At 48.7% G+C, this 23839-nt stretch overlaps 1 protein-coding gene across 1 annotated transcript; it reads right to left on the bottom strand.

Moving 5' to 3' along the window:
- Positions 1-14025: 14025 nt before the first annotated feature.
- Positions 14026-16312, bottom strand: LOC121271156 (F-box/WD repeat-containing protein 9-like). The gene is made up of 2 exons (XM_041176915.1): positions 16194-16312; positions 14026-14514 (listed from the first exon to the last, which is right to left on the bottom strand). Exon 2 carries the CDS (start codon positions 14476-14478, stop codon positions 14026-14028), a length of 453 nt encoding a protein of 150 aa, XP_041032849.1. The 5' UTR covers positions 14479-14514; positions 16194-16312.
- Between the last annotated feature and the right edge of the window lie 7527 nt (positions 16313-23839).

Below are 23839 nucleotides of genomic sequence, written 5' to 3'. Positions count from 1 at the left end.
AACACGTCAGACTGAATAATCTCAGGGTTCAGTGTGATAGGCAACATGTTACTGTGAATAATCTCAGGGTTCAGGGTGACAGGCAACACGTCACACTGAATAATCACAGGGATCAGTGTGATAGACAACATGTCACACTGAATAATCTCAGGGTTCAGGGTGACAGGCCACACATCACACTGTGAATAATCTCAGGGTTCAGGGTGACAGGCAACACGTCACACTGTGAATAATCTCAGGCTTCAGTGTGATAGGCAACATGTCTCTGTGAATAATCTCAGGGTTCAGGTAGACAGGCCACATGTCACACTGTGAATAATCTCAGGGTTCAGGGTGACAGGCAACATGTCACACTGTGAATAATCTCAGGGTTCAGGGTGACAGGCAACATGTCACTGTGAATAATCTCAGGGTTCAGGGTGACATGACATTCGTCACACTGTGAATAATCTCAGGGTTCAGGGTGACAGGCAACACATCACACTGTGAATAATCTCAGGTTTCAGGTGACAGGCACACATCACACTGTGAATAATCTCAGGGTTCAGGGTGACAGAACATGTCACACTGTGAATAATCTCAGGGTTCAGGGTGACAGGCAACATGTCACACTGTGAATAATCTCAGGGTTCAGGGTGACAGGCACACATCACACTGTGAATAATCTCAGGGTTCAGGTGACAGGCAACATGTCACACTGTGAATAATCTCAGGGTTCAGGGTGACAGGCAACACATCACAATGTGAATAATCTCAGGGTTCATGGTAACAGGCAACACATCACACTGTGAATAATCTCAGGTTCAGGGTGACAGGCAACACGTCACACTGTGAATAATCTCAGGGTTCAGGGTGACAGGCACATGTCACACTTTGAATAATCTCAGGGTTCAGGGTGACAGGCACATAGTCACACTGTGAATAATCTCAGGGTTCAGGGTGACAGGCACACAGTCACACTGTGAATAATCTCAGGGTTCAGGGTGACAGGCAACACATCACACTGTGAATAATCTCAGGGTTCAGGGTGACATGACATGTCCACACTTGTGAATAATCTCAGGGTTCAGGGTGACAGGCCACATATCACAATGTGAATAATCTCAGGGTTCAGGGGACAGGCCACACGTCGCATTGTGAATAATCTCATGGTTCAGGGTGACACGCAACATGTCACACTGAGAATAATCTCAGGGTTCAGGGTGAGAGGCAACACATCACAATGTGAATAATCTCAGGGTACATGGTGACAGGCCACACATCACACTGTGAATAATCTCAGGGTTCAGGGTGACAGGCAACACGTCACAATGTGAATAATCTCAGGGTTCAGGGTGACAGGCACACAGTCACAATGTGAATAATCTCAGGGTTCAGGGTGACCAGGCAACACCTTCACAATGTGGAGACAATCTCATGGTTCAGGGTGACAGGCCACAAGTCACAATGTGAATAATATCAGGGTTCAGGGTTGTCAGGCCAACACATCGACACTGGTGAATATTCAGAAGGTTTCAGGGTGACAGGCACTGAACAGACACTGTGAATAATCTCAGGGTTCAGGGTGACAGCAAACACGTCACACTGTGATAATCTCAGGTGTCAGTGTTGATTGCCAACATGTCACTGTGAATAATCTCAGGGTTCAAGCAGACAGGCCACACGTCACACTGTGAATAATCTCAGGGTTCAGGGTGACAGGCCACTATTCACACTGTGAATAATCTCAGGTTTCAGGGTGACAGGCATCACATCACACTGTGAATAATCTCAGGGTTCAGGGTCACAGGAAACACGGCACACTGTGAATAATCTCAAGGTTCAGTGTTATAGCCAACATGTCACTGTGAATAATCTCATGGTTCAGGGTGACAGGCCACACATCACACTGTGAATAATCTCAGGGTTCAGGGTGACAGGCCATACGTCACACTGTGAATAATCTCAGGGTTCAGGGTGACAGGCCACACGTCACACTGTGAATAATCTCAAGGTTCAGGGTGACAGGCAACAGATCACACTGTGAATAATCTCAGGGTTCAGGGTGAGAGGCAACACGTCAGATTGAATAGTCTCAGGGTTCAGTGTGATAGGCAACATGTCACTGTGAATAATCTCAGGGTTCAGGCAGACAGGCCACATGTCACACTGTGAATAATCTCAGGGTTCAGGGTGAAAGGCAACATGTCACACTTTGAATAATCTCAGGATGACTGGCAACATGTCACACTGTGAACAATCTCAGGGTTCAGGGTGACAGGCCACAAATCACACTGTGAATATCTCAGGATTCAGGGTGACAGGCCAGACATCACACTGTGAATAATCTCAGGGTTCAGGGCTGACAGGCCACAATCACACTGTGAATAATCTCAGGGTTCAGGGCAGACATGCCACCATCGTCACCACTGGTGAATAATCTCAGGGTTTCAGTGTGACAGGCAACACTGTCACAACTGTGAATAACTCACGGGTGACAGGGCAGACCGTCCCACCCTCCCACTGTGAACACTCATCATGGTTCAGTGGCTGACAGGCATCAAGTCACATGTGAATAATCTCAGGATTTCAGGGTGACAGGCCAAACATCACACTGTGAATAATCTCAGGGTTCAGGGTGCACGGCCAATCATCACACTGAATAATCTCAGGGTTCAGGGTGACAATGACATTCGTCACTGTGAATAATCTCCGGGTTCAGGGTGACAGGCAACACGTCACAATGTGAATAATCTCAGGGTTCAGGGTGACAGGCCACACATCACAATGTGAACAATCTCATGGTTCAGGGCGACAGGCAGCATGTCACACTGTGAATAATCTCAGGGTTCAGGGTGACAGGCAACACATCACACTGTGAATAATCTCAGGGTTCAGGGTGACAGGCAACACATCACACTGTGAATAATCTCAGGGTTCAGGGTGACAGGCACATCGTCACACTGTGAATAATCTCAGGGTTCAGGGTGACAGGCAACACGTCACACTGTGAATAATCTCAGGGTTCAGGGTGACAGGCCACACATCACACTGTGAATAATCTCAGGGTTCAGGGTGACAGGCAACACGTCACACTGTGAATAATCTCAGGGTTCAGGGTGACAGGCAACACATCACACTGTGAATAATCTCAGGTTCAGGGTGACAGGCATCACATCACACTGTGAATAATCTCAGGGTTCAGGGTGACAGGCAACACGTCACACTGTGAATAATCTCAGGGTTCAGGGTGACAGACAACACATTACACTGTGAATAATCTCAGGGTTCAGGCTGACAGGCAACACGTCACACTGTGAATAATCTCAGGGTTCAGGTGACAGGCCACACATCACACTGTGAATAATCTCAGGGTTCAGGTGACAGGCCACACATCACACTGTGAATAATCTCAGGGTTCAGGGTGACAGGCACACATCACACTGTGAATAATCTCAGGGTTCAGGGTGACAGGCAACACGTCACACTGTGAAAAATCTCAGGGTTCAGGGTGACAGGCAACACATCACACTGTGAATAATCTCAGGTTTCAGGGTGACAGGCAACACGTCACACTTTGAATAATCTCAGGGTTCAGGGTGACAGGCCACACATCACACTGTGAATAATCTCAGGGTTCAGGGTGACAGGCAACACGTCACACTGTGAATAATCTCAGGGTTCAGGGTGACAGGCCACACATCACACTGTGAATAATCTCAGGGTTCAGGGTGACAGGCCACACATCACACTGTGAATAATCTCAGGGTTCAGGGTGACAGGCAACACGTCACACTGTGAATAATCTCAGGGTTCAGGTGACAGGCAACAACACACTGTGAATAATCTCAGGGTTCAGGGTGACAGGCCACACATCACACTGTGAATAATCTCAGGGTTCAGGGTGACAGGCAACACATCACACTGTGAATATTCTCAGGGTTCAGGGTGACAGGCAACACATCACAATGTGAATAATCTCAGGGTTCAGGGTGACAGGCCAAAAAATCACACTGAATAATCTCAGGGTTCAGGGTGACATGACATTCGTCACACTGTGAATAATCTCCGGGTTCAGGGTGACAGGCAACACGTCACAATGTGAATAATCTCAGGGTTCAGGGTGACAGGCCACACATCACAATGTGAACAATCTCATGGTTCAGGGTGACAGGCAGCATGTCACACTGTGAATAATCTCAGGGTTCAGGGTGACAGGCAACACATCACACTGTGAATATTCTCAGGTTTCAGGGTGACAGGCATCACATCACACTGTGAATAATCTCAGGGTTCAGGGTGACAGGAAACACGGCACACTGTGAATAATCTCAAGGTTCAGTGTTATAGCCAACATGTCACTGTGAATAATCTCAGGGTTCAGGCAGACAGGCAACACGTCACACTGTGAATAATCTCAGGGTTCAGGGTGACAGGCAACAAATCACACTGTGAATAATCTCAGGGTTCAGGCAGACAGGCCACACGTCACACTGTGAATAATCTCAGGGTTCAGGGTGACAGGCAACATGTCACACTGTGAATAATCTCAGGTTTCAGGGTGACAGGCAACACATCACACTGTGAATAATCTCAGGGTTCAGGGTGACAGGCCACACGTCACACTGTGAATAATCTCAGGTTTCAGGGTGACAGGCCATACGTCACACTGTGAATAATCTCAGGGTGACCGGCAACATGTCACACTGTGAATAATCTCATGATTCAGGGTGACAGGCAACATGTCACACTGTGAATAATCTCAGGGTTCAGGGTGACAGGCCTTAAAATCACACTAAATATTCTCAGGGTTCAGGGTGACAGGCCACACGTCACACTGTGAATAATCTCAGGGTTCAGGGTGACAGGCAACATGTCACACTGTGAATAATCGGAGAGTGACAGGCAACCCGTCACACTGTGAATAATCTCAGGGTTCAGGATGACAGGCCACACATCACAATGTGAATAATCTCATGGTTCAGGGTGACAGGTAGCATGTCACACTGTGAATAATCTCAGGGTTCAGGGTGACAGGCAACACATCACACTGTGAATAATCTCAGGTTTCAGGGTGACAGGCATCACATCACACTGTGAATAATCTCAGGGTTCAGGGTGACAGGCAACACGTCACACTGTGAATAATCTCAGGGTTCAGGGTGACAGGCCACACATCACACTGTGAATAATCTCAGGGTTCAGGGTGACAGGCCATACGTCACACTGTGAATAATCTCAGGGTTCAGGGTGACAGGCCACACGTCACAATGTGAATAATCTCTGGGTTCAGGGTGACAGGCAACACATCACACTGTGAATAATCTCAAGGTTCAGGGTGACAGGCAACAGATCACACTGTGAATAATCTCAGGGTTCAGGGTGAGTGGCAACACGTCAGACTGAATAATCTCAGGGTTCAGTGTGATAGGCAACATGTCACTGTGAATAATCTCAGGGTTCAGGGTGACAGGCAACACGTCACACTGAATAATCACAGGGTTCAGTGTGATAGACAACATGTCACACTGAATAATCTCAGGGTTCAGGCTAACAGGCCACACGTCGCACGGTGAATAATCTCATGGTCCAGGGTGACACGTAACATGTCACACTGTGAATATTCCCAGGGTTCAGGGTGACAGGCCACACATCACACTGTGAATAATCTCAGGGTTCAGGGTGACAGGCCACACATCACACTGTGAATAATCTCAGGCTTCAGTGTGACAGGCAACACGTCACACTGTGAATAATCTCAGGCTTCAGTGTGATAGGCAACATGTCACTGTGAATAATCTCAGGGTTCAGGTAGACAGGCAACATGTCACACTGTGAATAATCTCAGGGTTCAGTGTGATAGACAACATGTCACTGTGAATAATCTCAGGGTTCTGGCTAACAGGTCACACGTAGCACTGTGAATATTCTCAGGGTTCAGGGTGACAGGCAACACATCACACTGTGAATAATCTCAGGGTTCAGGCTGGCAGGCCACACATCACACTGTGAATAATCTCAGGTTCAGGTAGACAGGCCACATGTCACACTATGAATAATCTCAGGGTTCAGGGTGACAGGCAACATGTCACACTGTGAATAATCTCAGGGTTCAGGGTGACAGGCAACACATCACACTGTGAATAATCTCAGGGTTCAGGGTGACAGGCATCACATCACACTGTGAATAATCTCAGGGTTCAGGGTGACAGGCAACACGTCACACTGTGAATAATCTCAGGGTTCAGGGTGACAGGCAACACTTCACACTGTGAATAATCTCAGGGTTCAGGGTGACAGGCCACACATCACAATGTGAATAATCTCAGGGTTCAGGGTGACAGGCAACACATCACACTGTGAATAATCTCAGGGTTCAGGGTGACAGGCAACACATCACACTGTGAATAATCTCAGGGTTCAGGGTGACAGGCCACACATCACACTGTGAATAATCTCAGGGTTCAGGGTGACATGACATTCGTCACACTGTGAATAATCTCAGGGTTCAGGTTGACAGGCCACACGTCACAATGTGAATAATCTCTGGGTTCAGGGTGACAGGCAACACATCACACTGTGAATAATCTCAAGGTTCAGGGTGACAGGCAACAGATCACACTGTGAATAATCTCAGGGTTCAGGGTGAGTGGCAACACGTCAGACTGAATAATCTCAGGGTTCAGTGTGATAGGCAACATGTCACTGTGAATAATCTCAGGGTTCAGGGTGACAGGCAACACGTCACACTGAATAATCACAGGGTTCAGTGTGATAGACAACATGTCACACTGAATAATCTCAGGGTTCAGGCTAACAGGCCACACGTCGCACGGTGAATAATCTCATGGTCCAGGGTGACACGTAACATGTCACACTGTGAATATTCCCAGGGTTCAGGGTGACAGGCCACACATCACACTGTGAATAATCTCAGGGTTCAGGGTGACAGGCCACACATCACACTGTGAATAATCTCAGGGTTCAGGGTGACAGGCAACACGTCACACTGTGAATAATCTCAGGCTTCAGTGTGATAGGCAACATGTCACTGTGAATAATCTCAGGGTTCAGGTAGACAGGCCACATGTCACACTGTGAATAATCTCAGGGTTCAGGGTGACAGGCAACATGTCACACTGTGAATAATTTCAGGGTTCAGTGTGATAGACAACATGTCACTGTGAATAATCTCAGGGTTCTGGCTAACAGGTCACATGTAGCACTTTGAATAATCTCATGGTCCAGGGTGCCACGCAACATATCACACTGTGAATAATCTCAGGGTTCAGGATGACAGGCCACACATCACAATGTGAATAATCTCATGGTTCAGGGTGACAGGTAGCATGTCACACTGTGAATAATCTCAGGGTTCAGGGTGACAGGCAACACATCACACTGTGAATAATCTCAGGTTTCAGGGTGACAGGCATCACATCACATTGTGAATAACCTCATGGTTCAGGGTGACAGGCAACACGTCACACTGTGAATAATCTCAGGGTTCAGGGTGACAGGCCACACATCACACTGTGAATAATCTCAGGGTTCAGGGTGACAGGCCATACGTCACACTGTGAATAATCTCAGGGTTCAGGGTGACAGGCCACACGTCACAATGTGAATAATCTCAGGGTTCAGGGTGACAGGCAACACATCACACTGTGAATAATCTCAAGGTTCCGGGTGACAGGCAACAGATCACACTGTGAATAATCTCAGGGTTCAGGGTGAGAGGCAACACGTCAGACTGAATAATCTCAGGGTTCAGTGTGATAGGCAACATGTCACTGTGAATAATCTCAGGGTTCAGGCAGACAGGCCACACGTCACACTGTGAATAATCTCAGGGTTCAGGGTGACACGTAACATGTCACACTTTGAATAATCTCAGGATGACTGGCAACACGTCACACTGTGAACAATCTCAGGGTTCAGGGTGACAGGCCACAAATCACACTGTGAATAATCTCAGGATTCAGGGTGACAGGCCAGACATCACACTGTGAATAATCTCAGGGTTCAGGGTGACAGGCCACAAATCACACTGTGAATAATCTCAGGGTTCAGGGTGACAGGCCATTCGTCACACCGTGAATAATCTCAGGGTTCAGGGTGACAGGCAACACGTCACACTGTGAATAATCTCAGGGTTCAGGGTGACCGGCCACACATCACACTGTGAATAATCTCAGGGTTCAGGATGACAGGCCACACATCACAATGTGAATAATCTCAGGGTTCAGGGTGACAGGTAGCATGTCACACTGTGAATAATCTCAGGGTTCAGGGTGACAGGCAACACATCACACTGTGAATAATCTCAGGTTTCAGGGTGACAGGCATCACATCACACTGTGAATAATCTCAGGGTTCAGGGTGACAGGCAACACGTCACACTGTGAATAATCTCAGGGTTCAGGGTGACAGGCCACACATCACAATGTGAATAATCACAGGGTTCAGGGTGAAAGGCCATATGTCACACTGTGAATAATCTCAGGGTTCAGGGTGACAGGCCACACGTCACAATGTGAATAATCTCAGGGTTCAGGGTGACAGGCAACACATCGCACTGTGAATAATCTCAGGGTTCAGGGTGACATGACATTCGTCACACTGTGAATAATCTCCGGGTTCAGGGTGACAGGCAACACGTCACAATGTGAATAATCTCAGGGTTCAGGGTGACAGGCCACACATCACAATGTGAACAAACTCATGGTTCAGGGCGACAGGCAGCATGTCACACTGTGAATAATCTCAGGGTTCAGGGTGACAGGCAACACATCACACTGTGAATAATCTCAGGGTTCAGGGTGACAGGCAACACGGCACACTATGAATAATCTCAGGGTTCAGGGTGACAGGCAACATGTCACAATGTGAATAATCTCAGGGTTCAGGGTGACAGGCAACACGTCACAATGTGAATAATCTCAGGGTTCAGGGTGACAGGCCACACATCACAATGTGAACAATCTCATGGTTCAGGGTGACAGGCAGCATGTCACACTGTGAATAATCTCAGGGTTCAGGGTGACAGGCAACACATCACACTGTGAATAATCTCAGGTTTCAGGGTGACAGGCATCACATCACACTGTGAATAATCTCAGGGTTCAGGGTGACAGGCAACACGTCACACTGTGAATAATCTCAGGGTTCAGTGTTATAGCCAACATGTCACTGTGAATAATCTCAGGGTTCAGGCAGACAGGCACCACGTCACACTGTGAATAATCTCAGGGTTCAGGGTGACAGGCCACAAATCACACTGTGAATAATCTCAAGGTTCAGGGTGACAGGCCACAGATCACACTGTGAATAATCTCAGGGTTCAGGGTGAGAGGCAACACGTCAGACTGAATAATCTCAGGGTTCAGTGTGATAGGCAACATGTCACTGTGAATAATCTCAGGGTTCAGGCAGACAGGCCACACGTCACACTGTGAATAATCTCAGGGTTCAGGGTGACAGGCAACATGTCACACTGTGAATAATCTCAGGGTGACTGGCAACACGTCACACTGTGAACAATCTCAGGGTTCAGGGTGACAGGCCACAAATCACACTGTGAATAATCTCAGGATTCAGGGTGACAGGCCAGACATCACACTGTGAATAATCTCAGGGTTCAGGGTGACAGGCCACAAATCACACTGTGAATAATCTCAGGGTTCAGGGTGACAGGCCATTTGTCACACCGTGAATAATCACAGGGTTCAGGGTGACAGGCAACACGTCACAATGTGAATAATCTCAGGGTTCAGGGTGACCGGCCACACCTCACACTGCGAATAATCTCAGGGTTCAGGATGACAGGCCACACATCACAATGTGAATAATGTCATGGTTCAGGGTGACAGATAGCATGTCACACTGTGAAAAATCTCAGGGTTCAGGGTGACAGGCAACACATCACACTGTGAATAATCTCAGGTTTCAGGGTGACAGGTATCACATCACACTGTGAATTATATCAGGGTTCAGGGTGACAGGCAACACGTCACACTTTGAATAATCTCAGGGTTCAGGGTGACAGGCCACACATCACACTGTGAATAATCTCAGGGTTCAGGGTGAAAGGCCATACGTCACACTGTGAATAATCTCAGGGTTCAGGGTGACAGGCCACACGTCACAATGTGAATAATCTCTGGGTTTAGGGTGACAGGCAACACATCACACTGTGAATAATCTCAGGGTTCAGGGTGACATGACATTCGTCACACTGTGAATAATCTCCGGGTTCAGGGTGACAGGCAACACGTCACAATGTGAATAATCTCAGTGTTCAGGGTGACAGGCCACACATCACAATGTGAACAATCTCATGGTTCAGGGCGACAGGCAGCATGTCACACTGTGAATAATCTCAGGGTTCAGGGTGACAGGCAACACATCACACTGTGAATAATCTCAGGGTTCAGGGTGACAGGCCAAAAAATCACACTGAATAATCTCAGGGTTCAGGGTGACATGACATTCGTCACAATGTGAATAATCTCCGGGTTCAGGGTGACAGGCAACACGTCACAATGTGAATAATCTCAGGGTTCAGGGTGACAGGCCACACATCACAATGTGAACAATCTCATGGTTCAGGGTGACAGGCAGCATGTCACACTGTGAATAATCTCAGGGTTCAGGGTGACAGGCAACACATCACACTGTGAATATTCTCAGGTTTCAGGGTGACAGGCATCACATCACACTGTGAATAATCTCAGGGTTCAGGGTGACAGGAAACACGGCACACTGTGAATAATCTCAAGGTTCAGTGTTATAGCCAACATGTCACTGTGAATAATCTCAGGGTTCAGGCAGACAGGCACCACGTCACACTGTGAATAATCTCAGGGTTCAGGGTGACAGGCCACAAATCACACTGTGAATAATCTCAAGGTTCAGGGTGACAGGCCACACATCACACTGTGAATAATCTCAGGGTTCAGGCTAACAGGCCACACGTCGCACGGTGAATAATCTCATGGTCCAGGGTGACACGCAACATGTCACACTTGAAAATCCCAGGGTTCAGGGTGACAGGCCACACATCACACTGTGAATAATCTCAGGTTCAGGTGACAGGCCACACATCACACTGTGAATAATCTCAGGGTTCAGGGTGACAGGCAACACTTCACACTGTGAATAATCTCAGGGTTCAGTGTGATAGGCACAATACTGTGAATAATCTCAGGGTTCAGGTGACACCACATGTCACACTGTGAATAATCTCCGGTTCAGGGTGACAGGCAACACGTCACAATGTGAATAATCTCAGGGTTCAGTGTGACAGGCCAACATGTCACTGTGAATAATCTCAGGTTCAGGCTAACAGGTCACATGTCAACTATGAATAATCTCAGGGTTCAGGGTGACCGGCCACACATCACACTGTGAATAATCTCAGGGTTCAGGATGACAGGCCACACATCACAAAGTGAATAATCTCATGGTTCAGGGTGACAGGTAGCATGTCACACTGTGAATAATCTCAGGGTTCAGGGTGACAGGCAACACATCACACTGTGAATAATCTCAGGTTTCAGGGTGACAGGCATCACATCACACTGTGAATAACCTCAGGGTTCAGGGTGACAGGCAACACGTCACACTGTGAATAATCTCAGGGTTCAGGGTGACAGGCCACACATCACACTGTGAATAATCTCAGGGTTCAGGGTGACAGGCCATACGTCACACTGTGAATAATCTCAGGGTTCAGGGTGACAGGCCACACGTCACAATGTGAATAATCTCAGGGTTCAGGGTGACAGGCAACACATCACACTGTGAATAATCTCAAGGTTCAGGGTGACAGCAACAGATCACACTGTGAATAATCTCAGGGTTCAGGGTGAGAGGCAACACGTCAGACTGAATAATCTCAGGGTTCAGTGTTATAGGCAACATGTCACTGTGAATAATCTCAGGGTTCAGGCAGACAGGCCACACATCACACTGTGAATAATCTCAGGGTCCAGGTGACACGTAACATGTCACACTGTGAATAATCTCAAGGTTCAGGGTGACAGGCCACACATCACACTGTGAATAATCTCAGGTTTCAGGGTGACAGGCCACTCATCACACTGTGAATAATCTCAGGGTTCAGGGTGACAGGCCAGCATAGTCACACTGTGAATAATCTCAGGGTTCAGGGTGACAGGCCACACATCACACTGTGAATAATCTCAGGGTTCAGGGTGACAGGCAACACATCACACTCGTGAATAATCTCAGGGTTCAGGGTGACAGGCACAACGTCACAATGTGAATAATCTCAGGGTTCAGGGTGACCGGCCACACGTCACACTGTGAATAATCTCAGGGTTCAGGATGACAGGCCACACATCACAATGTGAATAATCTCATGGTTCAGGGTGACAGGTAGCAGTCACACTGTGAATAATCTCAGGGTTCAGGGTGACAGGCAACACATCACACTGTGAATAATCTCAGGTTCAGGGTGACAGGCAACACATCACACTGTGAATAATCTCAGGGTTCAGGGTGACACGCCATATGTCACACTGTGAATAATCTCAGGGTTCAGGGTGAAAGGCCACACATCACACTGTGAATAATCTCAGGGTTCAGGGTGACAGGCAACACGTCACACTGTGAATAATCTCAGGGTTCAGGGTGACAGGCCACACGTCACAATGTGAATAATCTCTGGGTTTAGGGTGACAGGCAACACATCACATTGTGAATAATCTCCGGGTTCAGGGTGACAGGCAACACGTCACAATGTGAATAATCTCAGGGTTCAGGGTGACAGGCCACACATCACAATGTGAACAATCTCATGGTTCAGGGCGACAGGGGCATGCCACACTGTGAATAACTCAGGTTCAGGGGACAGGCAACAGTCACAATGTGAATAATCAGGGTTCAGGGTGAAGGCAAGACAAATCACACTGAATAATCTCAGGGTTCAGGGTGACAGGCAACATCACATCTGTGAATAATCTCTGGGTTCAGAAGGTGACAGGCAACAGTCAAATGTGAATAATCTCAGGAGTTCAGGGTAACAGGCCACACTTCATAATGTTAATAATCAACAGAAAGCAGGGTGCGGGAATGGTTCTTTTTGAGATAAGCTGTAACTAGTGGGCAGGGTTCGGTCCTTGGATCACACTGTTTACAATCTATATTAGCTTTTCAGGGATAGAAGGTATATAGCAACTGTGCAATGACTCCAAAATAGGTGGGAAACAAGGTAATGTAATAGCTAAGGTTCAGTGATACCAACATAGGTGAATAATAAGGGTTCAGGCAGAGGTAACATACAGTGTGAATAATCCAGGTTAGGTGAATGAAAAATAAACTGGAATAATCTCAGAGGTTCAGGGTGAGGCCTCCATGAATCGTGAATAATCTCAGGTTCAGGGTGCAGGAAGGTCACATGAATAATGGCAGGGTTCATTGTGAAGGCAACATGTCCTGAAATTATCGCAGGGTTCAGGTAACAGGTGAGACCTCACCTGGAATACTGTGCACAGTTTATCCCCTTATTTGAGGAACTGTTGCATTGGAGGTCCTCAGGGGACTGGCACACTAAATTGAGGAAGAATCTGGGGCTTGTCTTATAAGGAAAGATTGAGCAGTTTAGGCCGATACTCGCTAGAGTTTAGAAGGATGAGAGGAGATCTAATCTAATAAGATGCTAATGGGCATAGACAAAGTAGACCTGGAGCGGATGTTTCCCCTTGTGGGGCATTCTAGAACGAGACACCATAGTTTTGGGCTAAGGGGTGGTGGATTGAAATCAGAGATGAGGAGAAATTACTTTTCTCAAAGGGTCGTGAATCCATGGAATTCACTACCTCAGAGTGCAGTGGTTGCCGGGACGCTGAATAAATTTAAGGAGGGGATAGACAGATTTTTAATTAGAAACGGGTTGAAAAGTTATGGGGAAGGGTGGGAAATTAGAGTTGAGGCCGAAATGAGACCTGCCACGATCGTAATAAATGGCGGGGCAGGCTCGAGGGGCTGAATTGCCCACTCCTGCTTCTTATGTTGTGCAGTTTACAAACCTTCCAACACGGGGTAACTCAGCCCAAGGATCTTCTGTGCCCGGATTCTCCAAGTCACCTCGTCAGTAAGGACACACTGAAAGGCTCGGCACACCAATGGAAGGACTCCAAGCACAAACCTGGCGTCCAGGTACGAACAGATCTCCAGCACCAGCTCCCAGGGGAGAGACAGCAGGCCAGACTGACTGTTGTCTCCAGACAGCACCTGGCTAGATCGCAATTTGACATTCAGGTCCGAGGCACTGGATTTGGTGCTTCGGGGCTGGGACTCGCTGCTTGGCTCTGGGGGGCAGCTTTGGGGTCTGGGGCCAGACATTTCAGGGTTCCGCACCCAGTCCATATACTGCTGGGCCTGGAGCTCCAACTCATCCTCATGGCCCACGTCTGACTCGCCCTCAGTGCGAGGAGGCTGAGAGCTCCGGCTGTCACACAGCTCACTCGTCATCGTTCCTTCACTGCTCCAATCTCAGTGAAATGGAAGCTGTAAAACAAACATCAACATGAGTCCTGGAAACCAGTCATAGGATATGGTAACTCAGATTGCTTAGAGGACCCCCCCCCACCCTTATGCAGGTAGCTAGAACTAGGCAGCACAGTTTCAAAGTAAGGGGTCTCCCATTTAAAACGCAGAGAGAGGAATTTATTTCCTCAAAGAGTCATTAGTCAATGGGCCAAATGACCCATTCTTCCTATTTAATGTTTTGTTCAACGTCTTTAGAAAATCTGTTCACAAGTCACTTAATGGCACATTGTATTTCATGAGCCTGTCCTGCACAGTGAGAATCAATCGACCTGTGTAAGTTAAGATTTTATTCTAAGAGCCTGAACTCACTCAATCTTGCATTCAGTGTACTAAATAATTTGATGGGAAATGCTTCAAATCCACAGATCTACAGAGATGGGGGACTTATCAATTTCTAAACACCCCGTGGCCCAAAGCACCCACTCCCTCCCATTTCCCCGGGGACTCGCTCGGGGAGAACCCCTTCGCTGAACCCTCACCTTCCCAACCCCTCCTTCACTGACAACCTCCCCCTTCCTGGGGACCCCGCCTTCACTGGACACCCCCCTCCCCACCGGGACCCCTCCTTCACTGGACACCCTCCACCCCCCCCCACCGACCCCTCCTTCACTGGACACCCACACCACCCCCCCGACCCCTCCTTCACTGGACACCAACCCCCCCCGACCCCTCCTTCACTGGACACCCACGCCCCCCCCGACCCCTCCTTCACTGGACACCAACCCCCCCCCGACCCCTCCTTCACTGGACACCACCCCCCCCGACCCCTCCTTCACTGGACACCACCCCCCCCCGACCCCTCCTTCATTGGACACCCACCCCCCCCGACCCCTCCTTCATTGGACCCCCCACCCCCCCCGACCCCTCCTTCATTGGACCCCCCCCCCGTGACCCCTCCTTCATTGGACCCCCCCCCCCGCGACCCCTCCTTCATTGCACCACCCCCCCGCGACCCCTCCTTCATTGGACCCCCCACCCCCCCCGACCCCTCCTTCATTGGACCCCCACCCCCCCCGACCCCTCCTTCATTGGACCCCCCACCCCCCCCGACCCCTCCTTCATTGGACCCCCACCCCCCCGACCCCTCCTTCATTGGACCCCCCACCCCCCCCGACCCCTCCTTCATTGGACCCCCCACCCCCCCATTCATTGGACCCCCCACCCCCCCGACCCCCCACCCCCCCGACCCCCCCATTCATTGGACCCCCCACCCCCCCGACCCCCCCATTCATTGGACCCCCCCACCCCCCCGACCCCCCCATTCATTGGACCCCCCACCCCCCCGACCCCCCCATTCATTGGACCCCCCACCCCCCCCCCCCCCCGACCCCCGACCCCCGACCCCTCCTTCATTGGACACCTCCCCCCCGTTCATGACCCTCCCACTTCCCGGGGATCCCGCCCGCCGGACACACCCCCCCCACCCACCCACCCCCCTTGGGACTCCACCCCGCCCTGGACTCAGTTTAATGATGCAGGCCCCCTCTGTCACTGACGGGGGCACCACCCCCCCCCGCCCCGCAGCTGCTCCCTCTCTGCCTAAACCCGCGCCCGGGCCACCCCACCACCCCACCACCCCACCCCACCCCACCCCACCCCACCCCACTGCGGGGGTGAAGCCGGGGCTTTTCCGGTACCTCAGGCCCGCCCTCGGCTTCCGCATCCCGGCTCCGCCCGTTAGCGGCGCAGCCTGAACACGCCACAAAACATCACGTGACCCACCGGCGCAGCCTTGTTGCGCTTCCCAAGTGACGACACCGCACAGTGCACGTGATCACGGCACCGCCCCCCCCCCCCCCCCACCCCACCCTCTGAAACCTGATTGGCGGACCGGCAACGTTGGGCGGAACGTTGCCAGGGGTTACGCAGAGAGAAGGCCACGCCCCCCCCCCCCCCCATCCTGCAACCATCCCAAAGTGAAAGCCCCTTAAAATAAATACCTAGCGCACACCCCCCCCCCACCCTACCCCCGGGTCACAGGCCCAGCTGCCAGGGGGACACTGCACACAGCCACCTCCACCTGGCCAGTGGAATCTCAGCTCAGGAGCTTGTGGGTTTCAGTGGGGCTGACACTCCCAGTGCAGGACTGAGGCCAGCCGCCCTGCCGGGACTTCACATCCAGGGGCACTGCGACCGCCAACGTTTTCTGCTTTTCACTGTACAGTGAGTGAGGGTCTGTCTGCCCTCCCAAGTCGCCCCCTCTGAAGGGCGGGCAGCATTCTTCCCCGGGCTTCAGGCCAATATTTATCCCTCAGCCCAAGCGGGTTTTAATTCCATAGCTGTGGGATCTTGCTGTGCACAAACTGGCTGCCATTTCTTCAATTAAAGCAGATTTGAACAGGTTTGAGGCACAGCGGTTTATAAATACAAACTCCTTTCCTGAGCCACACGTCATCCCACGTGAGGTGTATAGTCTGTTGTGGATCTTGTCCACTTCAGGCCAACGGGGGAAGTCGAGAAGGCGAATAAAGTAATCCATATTTTCTCAGCACGTGATGTTCTACTTCTGAATGCCTCTTACTGAATCTTCCTTTTTCTTCCAATTCTTTACCTCCATCATGGGGTAAGGCCTTATTCCTTTTGGCATGTGTGGTTGCCATCCCACCTTCAAAACATCTCAGTCACTTGTGCCAAAGTGGGAATACAGATGTTGGCTACGAATACTACATCATAAAGCAAGAGATTGGGCATAGGTAACACCACCTTGATCAGTAACACCTTGCGTTATTAAGGACACAAGATTGCACCCCTTTTGAACAAAAACTTATCTGTAATGATCCAAGATTATATACCTTTTGATCGGACGGTTATTTTTGCAAGATTCTGTTCCACGTGTAAACTGTGCAAGCCTTCCTCTTGCTAATACTGATCTGCAATGCCTCATCTCTACAATAGGCTTCAGCCTCAATGTGTTCCCTAAATCTCCAACTTAAAATGTTGTCTGCAGAAAGTAGACAGAGACCTTCCAAAAGGTTCATATCGGAAAGCAATGTTTCAAATTTTCATTCTACCCTCATGGGCACTGTGAAGGTCTTGGGAAGAAACAAGAATCATAACTGCACCTGCTGTAAAAACATGGATTCCTTATTCTTCTTCTAGACTCCCTCTGCTAGTACATCAGTATGATAGCCTTTAGGTTTCAGGAGCCAAAGTAAATTGTGGCAAGAGCAAGGTCATGTTCTTGGGAAACTGGGCTGACCAATTCATTGTTTCCTTCACCATCAGGTCAGACTGCCTGAAGGTGCTGGGGATATGGGCATGTGCTAGAAACTAGAAGGAGCGGGTAGCTATAGTCAAACAAAAACTGGGCATGTGGGAGCGACACTCCCTCTCCATTGTAAGGAAGAATCTGATCATCAGGTATGAGGCACTCTGTGTTACTGTACGTGGCACAAGGCTGGCCCATTCCTCACTCCTGCTGGTGGCAATCATCCAAGCCATCTTCCGCTTTACTCAGAGGTCAAAAATGGACTGTGGTCGCAGGTACATGACATACAAACCTCTACATAAAGGAGGAAAAAAACATCCCAACTAGCGTTCATCCTGATGGCCACCTGTGTGTGTGGCTGCATCAAACTGTACTTTCGTATACAAACACCAAGTGTCACTACGTGCTAAGGTTCTACCTGTCCCCAGTGTTGCGAAGGATGGGTCTGGCCACCCTGCTGCGAAGCACTCCAAATAGTTGGACCACCTATCCCTTGCGGAAAAGTTTATGCAGAGAAACACTTTTGACCATAATTCCTTCAGGCAGTGGTCTGCACATAATGTCCTAAAGGCCCTACAGGAGAAAGGATATAATGGATCCTGTCAGTTGGTTCCCTGAGCAGAATTTCAAAGTCATTTTGGCAGAATGTCTCATCACCAGAGCTTTCAAACAAGCATCAAGACGTAGCTTAGCCGGTGGTGAGAAAGGCCCTCCCCTAGCAGATTCTTCCAACGTGCCCAGAGTCTCATCCCCTCAGCACTTTGCCCTCGAATTGATTGTGGTGGGGAAGAGATTGATGTCCACCTCCTTGTGGAATGTGCCTTTGCAAAGAAGGTCTGGAGAGAGATGCTGCGGTTTTTGTCGAGGTTCATCCCGAACAGTTCTGTGGCACAGGACTTTGTGCACTACGGGCTGTTCCCAGGGACACACACACACAGACAAACATCAACTGTTGCTGGAGGATAATTAACCTGGTGAAAGACGCTCTTTGGTCTGCCAGATACTTGCTGGTCTTCCAGTGTAAAGAACTGTCCACGACCGAGCGTTGCAGACTGGCACATTATAAGGTCCAGGACTACATACTGAAGGATGCACTAAAGTTTGGGGCAGTCACTGCAGGGGTGCAACGGGGAAAGGTCGCTGTGTAAAGCCTTTCAGCCACAGTGCACCTAGGGGCTAGGAATTGTATTGGGCTGTATGGCTCATGTTGAATACATGCAGTGAATATTACATGTACCACAATTCTATTGAACTGCCTCAATGAAACATGATCGATGTTGAAAATTTGAACATCATTGCACTTTCTGTAATGACCATTTTGAAATGCTTTGTAATGTTCTTTTAGATACTTTATGAATAAAGTTTATTTTTGCAAAAAAGGTAGGCTTAGGTGGACAAAATGAACAATGCAATTTTCAATACACTACATGCTAATTACCAGAACCAAACAAATACTCCCAAATTCCGAAATCATAGCAAAAGTGATATGAGAAAAATATTTTTCACAGCAAGTGGTTAATGTCTGGAATGATCTGCCTGAGAGTGAGGTGGAGGCAGGTTCAATCAAGGACTGAAATGGGAATTAGACTGTTATCTGTACAGGGAGAATGTGCAGGGCTACAGGGAATAGGTGGAAGGATAGCACTATGAATTGATCATTTGGAGAGCTGGTGCAGGCATGATGGGCTGAATGGCCTCCTGTGCTGTAACAATTCTGTGATTCAGTTTAGTGAGAAACTTATAACCTGACAGCGAGGTGTGATGTCCTTTATTAAAGGAGACGGTCCTCATCATAAGCAATACCTTGTTCCATCAGAGACAAGTACAAGGCCTCATGGCAACACTCACTCCAAGCACTGTCACCTGCTTGACTATTATTGTCCGAGCAAGGGATCACCCGCGCCATGACAGGAGCCAACAAGCACTGGACAGACCACCACCTAATTCGCTCCATCATCAACATCAATGTAGCCCCAAAGCAGCGATGGCAACAGAAACAACGCCACAGGAAAATCAACACTGAGGCACTCAAGGACCCCGATAAGACAGCTCTATTCAGCCAGCGGCACTGTCAAACTGGCGACTCCCGATGACCCAGAGACGCAGAGTGTCCTCAGCGCCTGGTCTGCCCTCAGCGCCTCCATTATCAGCACCTGCGGAGAGACGCTTGGTCCCGTGACCAGGAAACACCAAGACTGGTTCGATGAGAATGACCAGGAGCTGATAAGCCATAAGCGTAAGGCATTTCTGAACCTGGAACAGCAGCCCAACTCGAGAGCAGGGAAGCAGCTCTACAGACGGCTGAAGGCAGAGGTCCAGAAAAAAAGCCATGACCTAAAGAACAGATGATGCGTGAAGGAAGTACAGGAAATCCAACAGTGAGCCGACAACCATGACGTGCGAGGTTTCTTTCACGCTGTCAAGACCACCTATGGCCCAAGCACCCAAGACCCCACTCCACTGCTAGCCAAGAATGGAGAGGTGCTCATCAAGAACAGAGAGGCAGCGTCTGCTGGAAGGAGCACTTCGAAGATCTTCTTCACAGAGACACTGTCTTCAACACGAGTATCCTCGGCTCCATCCTGCAGTATGCTACCTTCTACCATCTCAGCACAACCCCAACTCGGGACAAGGTTAAAAAGGCCATTTGACAGCTAAAGGGCAACAAGGCTTCAGGAATAGATGGAATCCCCGCCAAAGCACAGCGGAGAAGCACTATTGGCACAAGCACTTGGCCTCATCTCCCTTATTGGAAAGAGGAAAACATGCCAGGAGGTCTCAGCCAACGTAATCGTGACCATCTTCAAGAAAGGTGACAAGTCCGACTGTGGAAACTATAGAGAAATCACCCTGCTGTTGGCTACAGGGAAGGTCATCGCAAGAATCCTCCTCAATCACCTTCCCCCTTTGGCTGAAGAGCTCCTCCCAGAGTCGCAATACAGTCTCCGACCGCTAAGGGGCACAAAGGACATGATATTCACTGCGTGGCAACTGCAAGAGAAATGCAGGGAATAGCACCAACCTTTGTACATGGCCTTCTTTGACCTCACAAAGGCCTTCGAGACTGTCAACCACGAAGGATCACGGTGCAAACCCAAAAGTTTTTCAGCATCCTCTGCCTGCTCCACAACGTCATGAAAGCAGTGATCCTGACCAACGGATCCACCACAGACCCAATCCACATTCGGACTGGGGCCAAGCAAGGCTGTGCCATCGCAGCGACACTCTTCTCGATCTCCCTTGCCGCAAAGTTCCAGCTCACCCTCAGCAAGCTCCCCACTGGAGTGGAGCTAAACTACAGAACAGGCAGGAACCTGTTCAGCCTCCACTGCCTGCAGGACAGATCCAAGGTCGTCCCATCCTCTGCCATTGAACTACAGGATGCAGACAATGCTTGCGAGTGCACACACTCGAAGGCCAGGCTCCAAGCCATTGTCAACACCTTCACCGAGGTGTAAGAGATCATGCACCTTACTAAACATCCGTAAGACAAAGGTCCTCTACCAACCTGTCCCCTCCACACTGCATTCCACCCCCCCCCCCCCAGGTTATCAAAATTCATGACGAGGCCTTGGGCAATGTGGAGCACTTTCCACACCTTGGAAACCTACTGTCAACAAGGGCAGACATCGACAACGGAGTTCAACACTGCCTTCAGTGTGCCAGCGCAGCCTACGCCCACCTGAGGAAGAGAATGTTTGAAGACCAGGACCTCAAACCCGGAACCAAGCTCATGGTCTACAGAGCAGTAGTGGTACCCGCTCTCCTATGTGGCTCAGAGATGTGGACTATATACAGCAGCAGGCACCTCAAAACTCTGGAGAAGTACCACCAGCACAGCCTCCGCAAGATCCTGCAAATCCATTGGCAGGATAGGTGCACTAACGTCAGTGTTCCCACTCAGGCCAACATCCCCAGCATCGAAGAATTGACCACATTGGATCAGCTCTGCTGGGCGGGCCACATTGTGCACATGTCTGACACGAGAATCCCAAAACGAACGCTCTACTCAGACCTTCAACACAACAAGTGAGCCCAAGGAGGGCAGAGGAAACACTTCAAGGACACCCTCAAAGCCTCCCAACCGATATATGGGAATCACTGGCCCAAGACCGCCCAAAGTGGAGGGAAAGCATCAGGGAAAGAGTTGAACACCTTGAGTCTCATCAGCAAGGGCTAGCTGAAGCCAAGCGTTGACAGGAAAAGGAGCGCATGGCAACCCGGGCACCCCGCCTACCCACCCATTCCCTCTACCACCGTCTGCCCCATCTGTGACAGAGACTGTAGGTTGGGCATGGGACTCTGCAGTCACCTGAGAACTCTTTTTTTAAAAAATGTGTGGAAGCAAGTCATCCTCCATCCCAAGGGACAGCCTAAGAGTCCTTTTCTACAAAGGACCATCTCAGAGATCACAGCAAGCAAGTGTAGGTCCCAGTTTTATCCTTCTTGATATGAGCTTTTAGTGGGTTAAATGAGCAACCCTAAAATAAGAACGTAACTTTAAACTCTCTTTGGTTTAAAAATCTCTCTGATCCTCATGACTCAAAGTGCTTTAAACTTAAATAAGGGCAATTACAAGGGTGTGAAGACAAGAACTGGCTACGGTGAATTGGGAAAATAGGTTAAGGGATGGGTCAGTTGAAATGCAATGGCAGACATTTAAGGAGATACTTCATAACACTCAGTGAAGATACAAATCAGTGAGAAAGAAAGATTCCAGGGGAAGAATGCACCATCCATGGAAGTTAAAGATAGTATCAAATTGAATGAAAAAGCATACAATTCTGTGAAGATTAGCAGTAGGTCAGAAGATTGAACAGAACTTAAAAACCAGCAAAAAAAAATCACTTAAAAGTGATAAGGAGGGAGAAATTTAAAAATAAATTAATTAGAAATATGTAGCTGTAATGACCATCAGATCATACTTATTTATTTCTATTCAGACAGTAAGATTTTCTTTAAAAAGGTAAAGAGTAAAACTAAGGAGTGTTGGTCCTCTAGAGAGAGTCTGGGGAATTAATAGTGGGGAGCAAGGAAGTAACAGAAGCATTGAACAGATATTTAGTGTCTGTCTTCACTGTAGAAGGCACAAATAACATCCCAGAAATACTTTTAAATCAAGAGGTGAAAGTGGGGCGGGGAGGAACTTAAAACAATCACAATCACCAGAGAAACGACACTAAGAAAAATATTGAAACTAAAGGCTGGACTTCATCCTTAGGGTCCTAAAAGAAGTGGCTGTGGAGATAGTAGATACATTGGTTGCAATTTTCCAAAATTTCTTTGATTCTGGAAAAGGTCCCAGATGGGAAATAGCAAATGTAACTCCTCTATTCAAGAAAGGAGGGAGACCAGAAAGCAGGAAACTACAGGTCAGTTAGCCCAACCTCTGTCATAGGGAAAATGTTAGAATCTCTTAAGGAGGTTATAACAGGGCACTTAGAACATCTCAAAGCAATCGAGCAGAGTCAACATGGTTATGTGAAAAGGAAATCATGACTGACTAACTTATTAGTTCTTTGAGGAAGTAACAAGCAATGTGGATAAAGGGCAACCTGTGGATGTTGTGTACTGTACTTGGACTTCCAAAAGGTGCTTGATAAAGTGCCACATCAAAGGTTACGACACAAAATAAGAGCTCACGGTGTATGGGATAACATTATCATAGATAGATGATTGGTTATCTAACAGGAAGCAGAATAGGAATAAATGGGTAATTTTCAAGTTGGCAAGCAGTAACCAATGGAATGCCACAGGGATCGGTGCTGAGGCCTCAACTATTTACGATCTATATCAATGGCTTGAACAAAGGGACAATGTATAGTTGCTAAATTTGATGATGACACAAAGATAGGTAGGAAAGTATGTTGTGAGTGTGATATGAAAAGTCTCAGAGATCTTGGTAGGTTAAGTGAGTGGGCAAAAGTTTGGTAGATGGAGTATAATGTGAGAAAATGTGAACTCATCCACTTTGGCAAGCAGAAAAACAACATATTATTTAAATAGAGAGAGATTGCAGAGGGATCTGGGTGTCCTAGTCCATGAATCACAGCATTAGTATGCAGGTACAGCAAG

The sequence above is a fragment of the Carcharodon carcharias genome, chromosome 30, assembly GCF_017639515.1.
Source record: "Carcharodon carcharias isolate sCarCar2 chromosome 30, sCarCar2.pri, whole genome shotgun sequence".
Lineage (NCBI taxonomy): Eukaryota > Metazoa > Chordata > Chondrichthyes > Lamniformes > Lamnidae > Carcharodon > Carcharodon carcharias.
This window is presented reverse-complemented; position numbering and strand designations above follow the sequence as displayed.

Excerpts from the sequence above, each read along its gene's own strand:
- LOC121271156 (XM_041176915.1), bottom strand. The coding sequence starts at position 14,478 with ATGACGAGTGAGCTGTGTGACAGCCGGAGCTCTCAGCCTCCTCGCACT.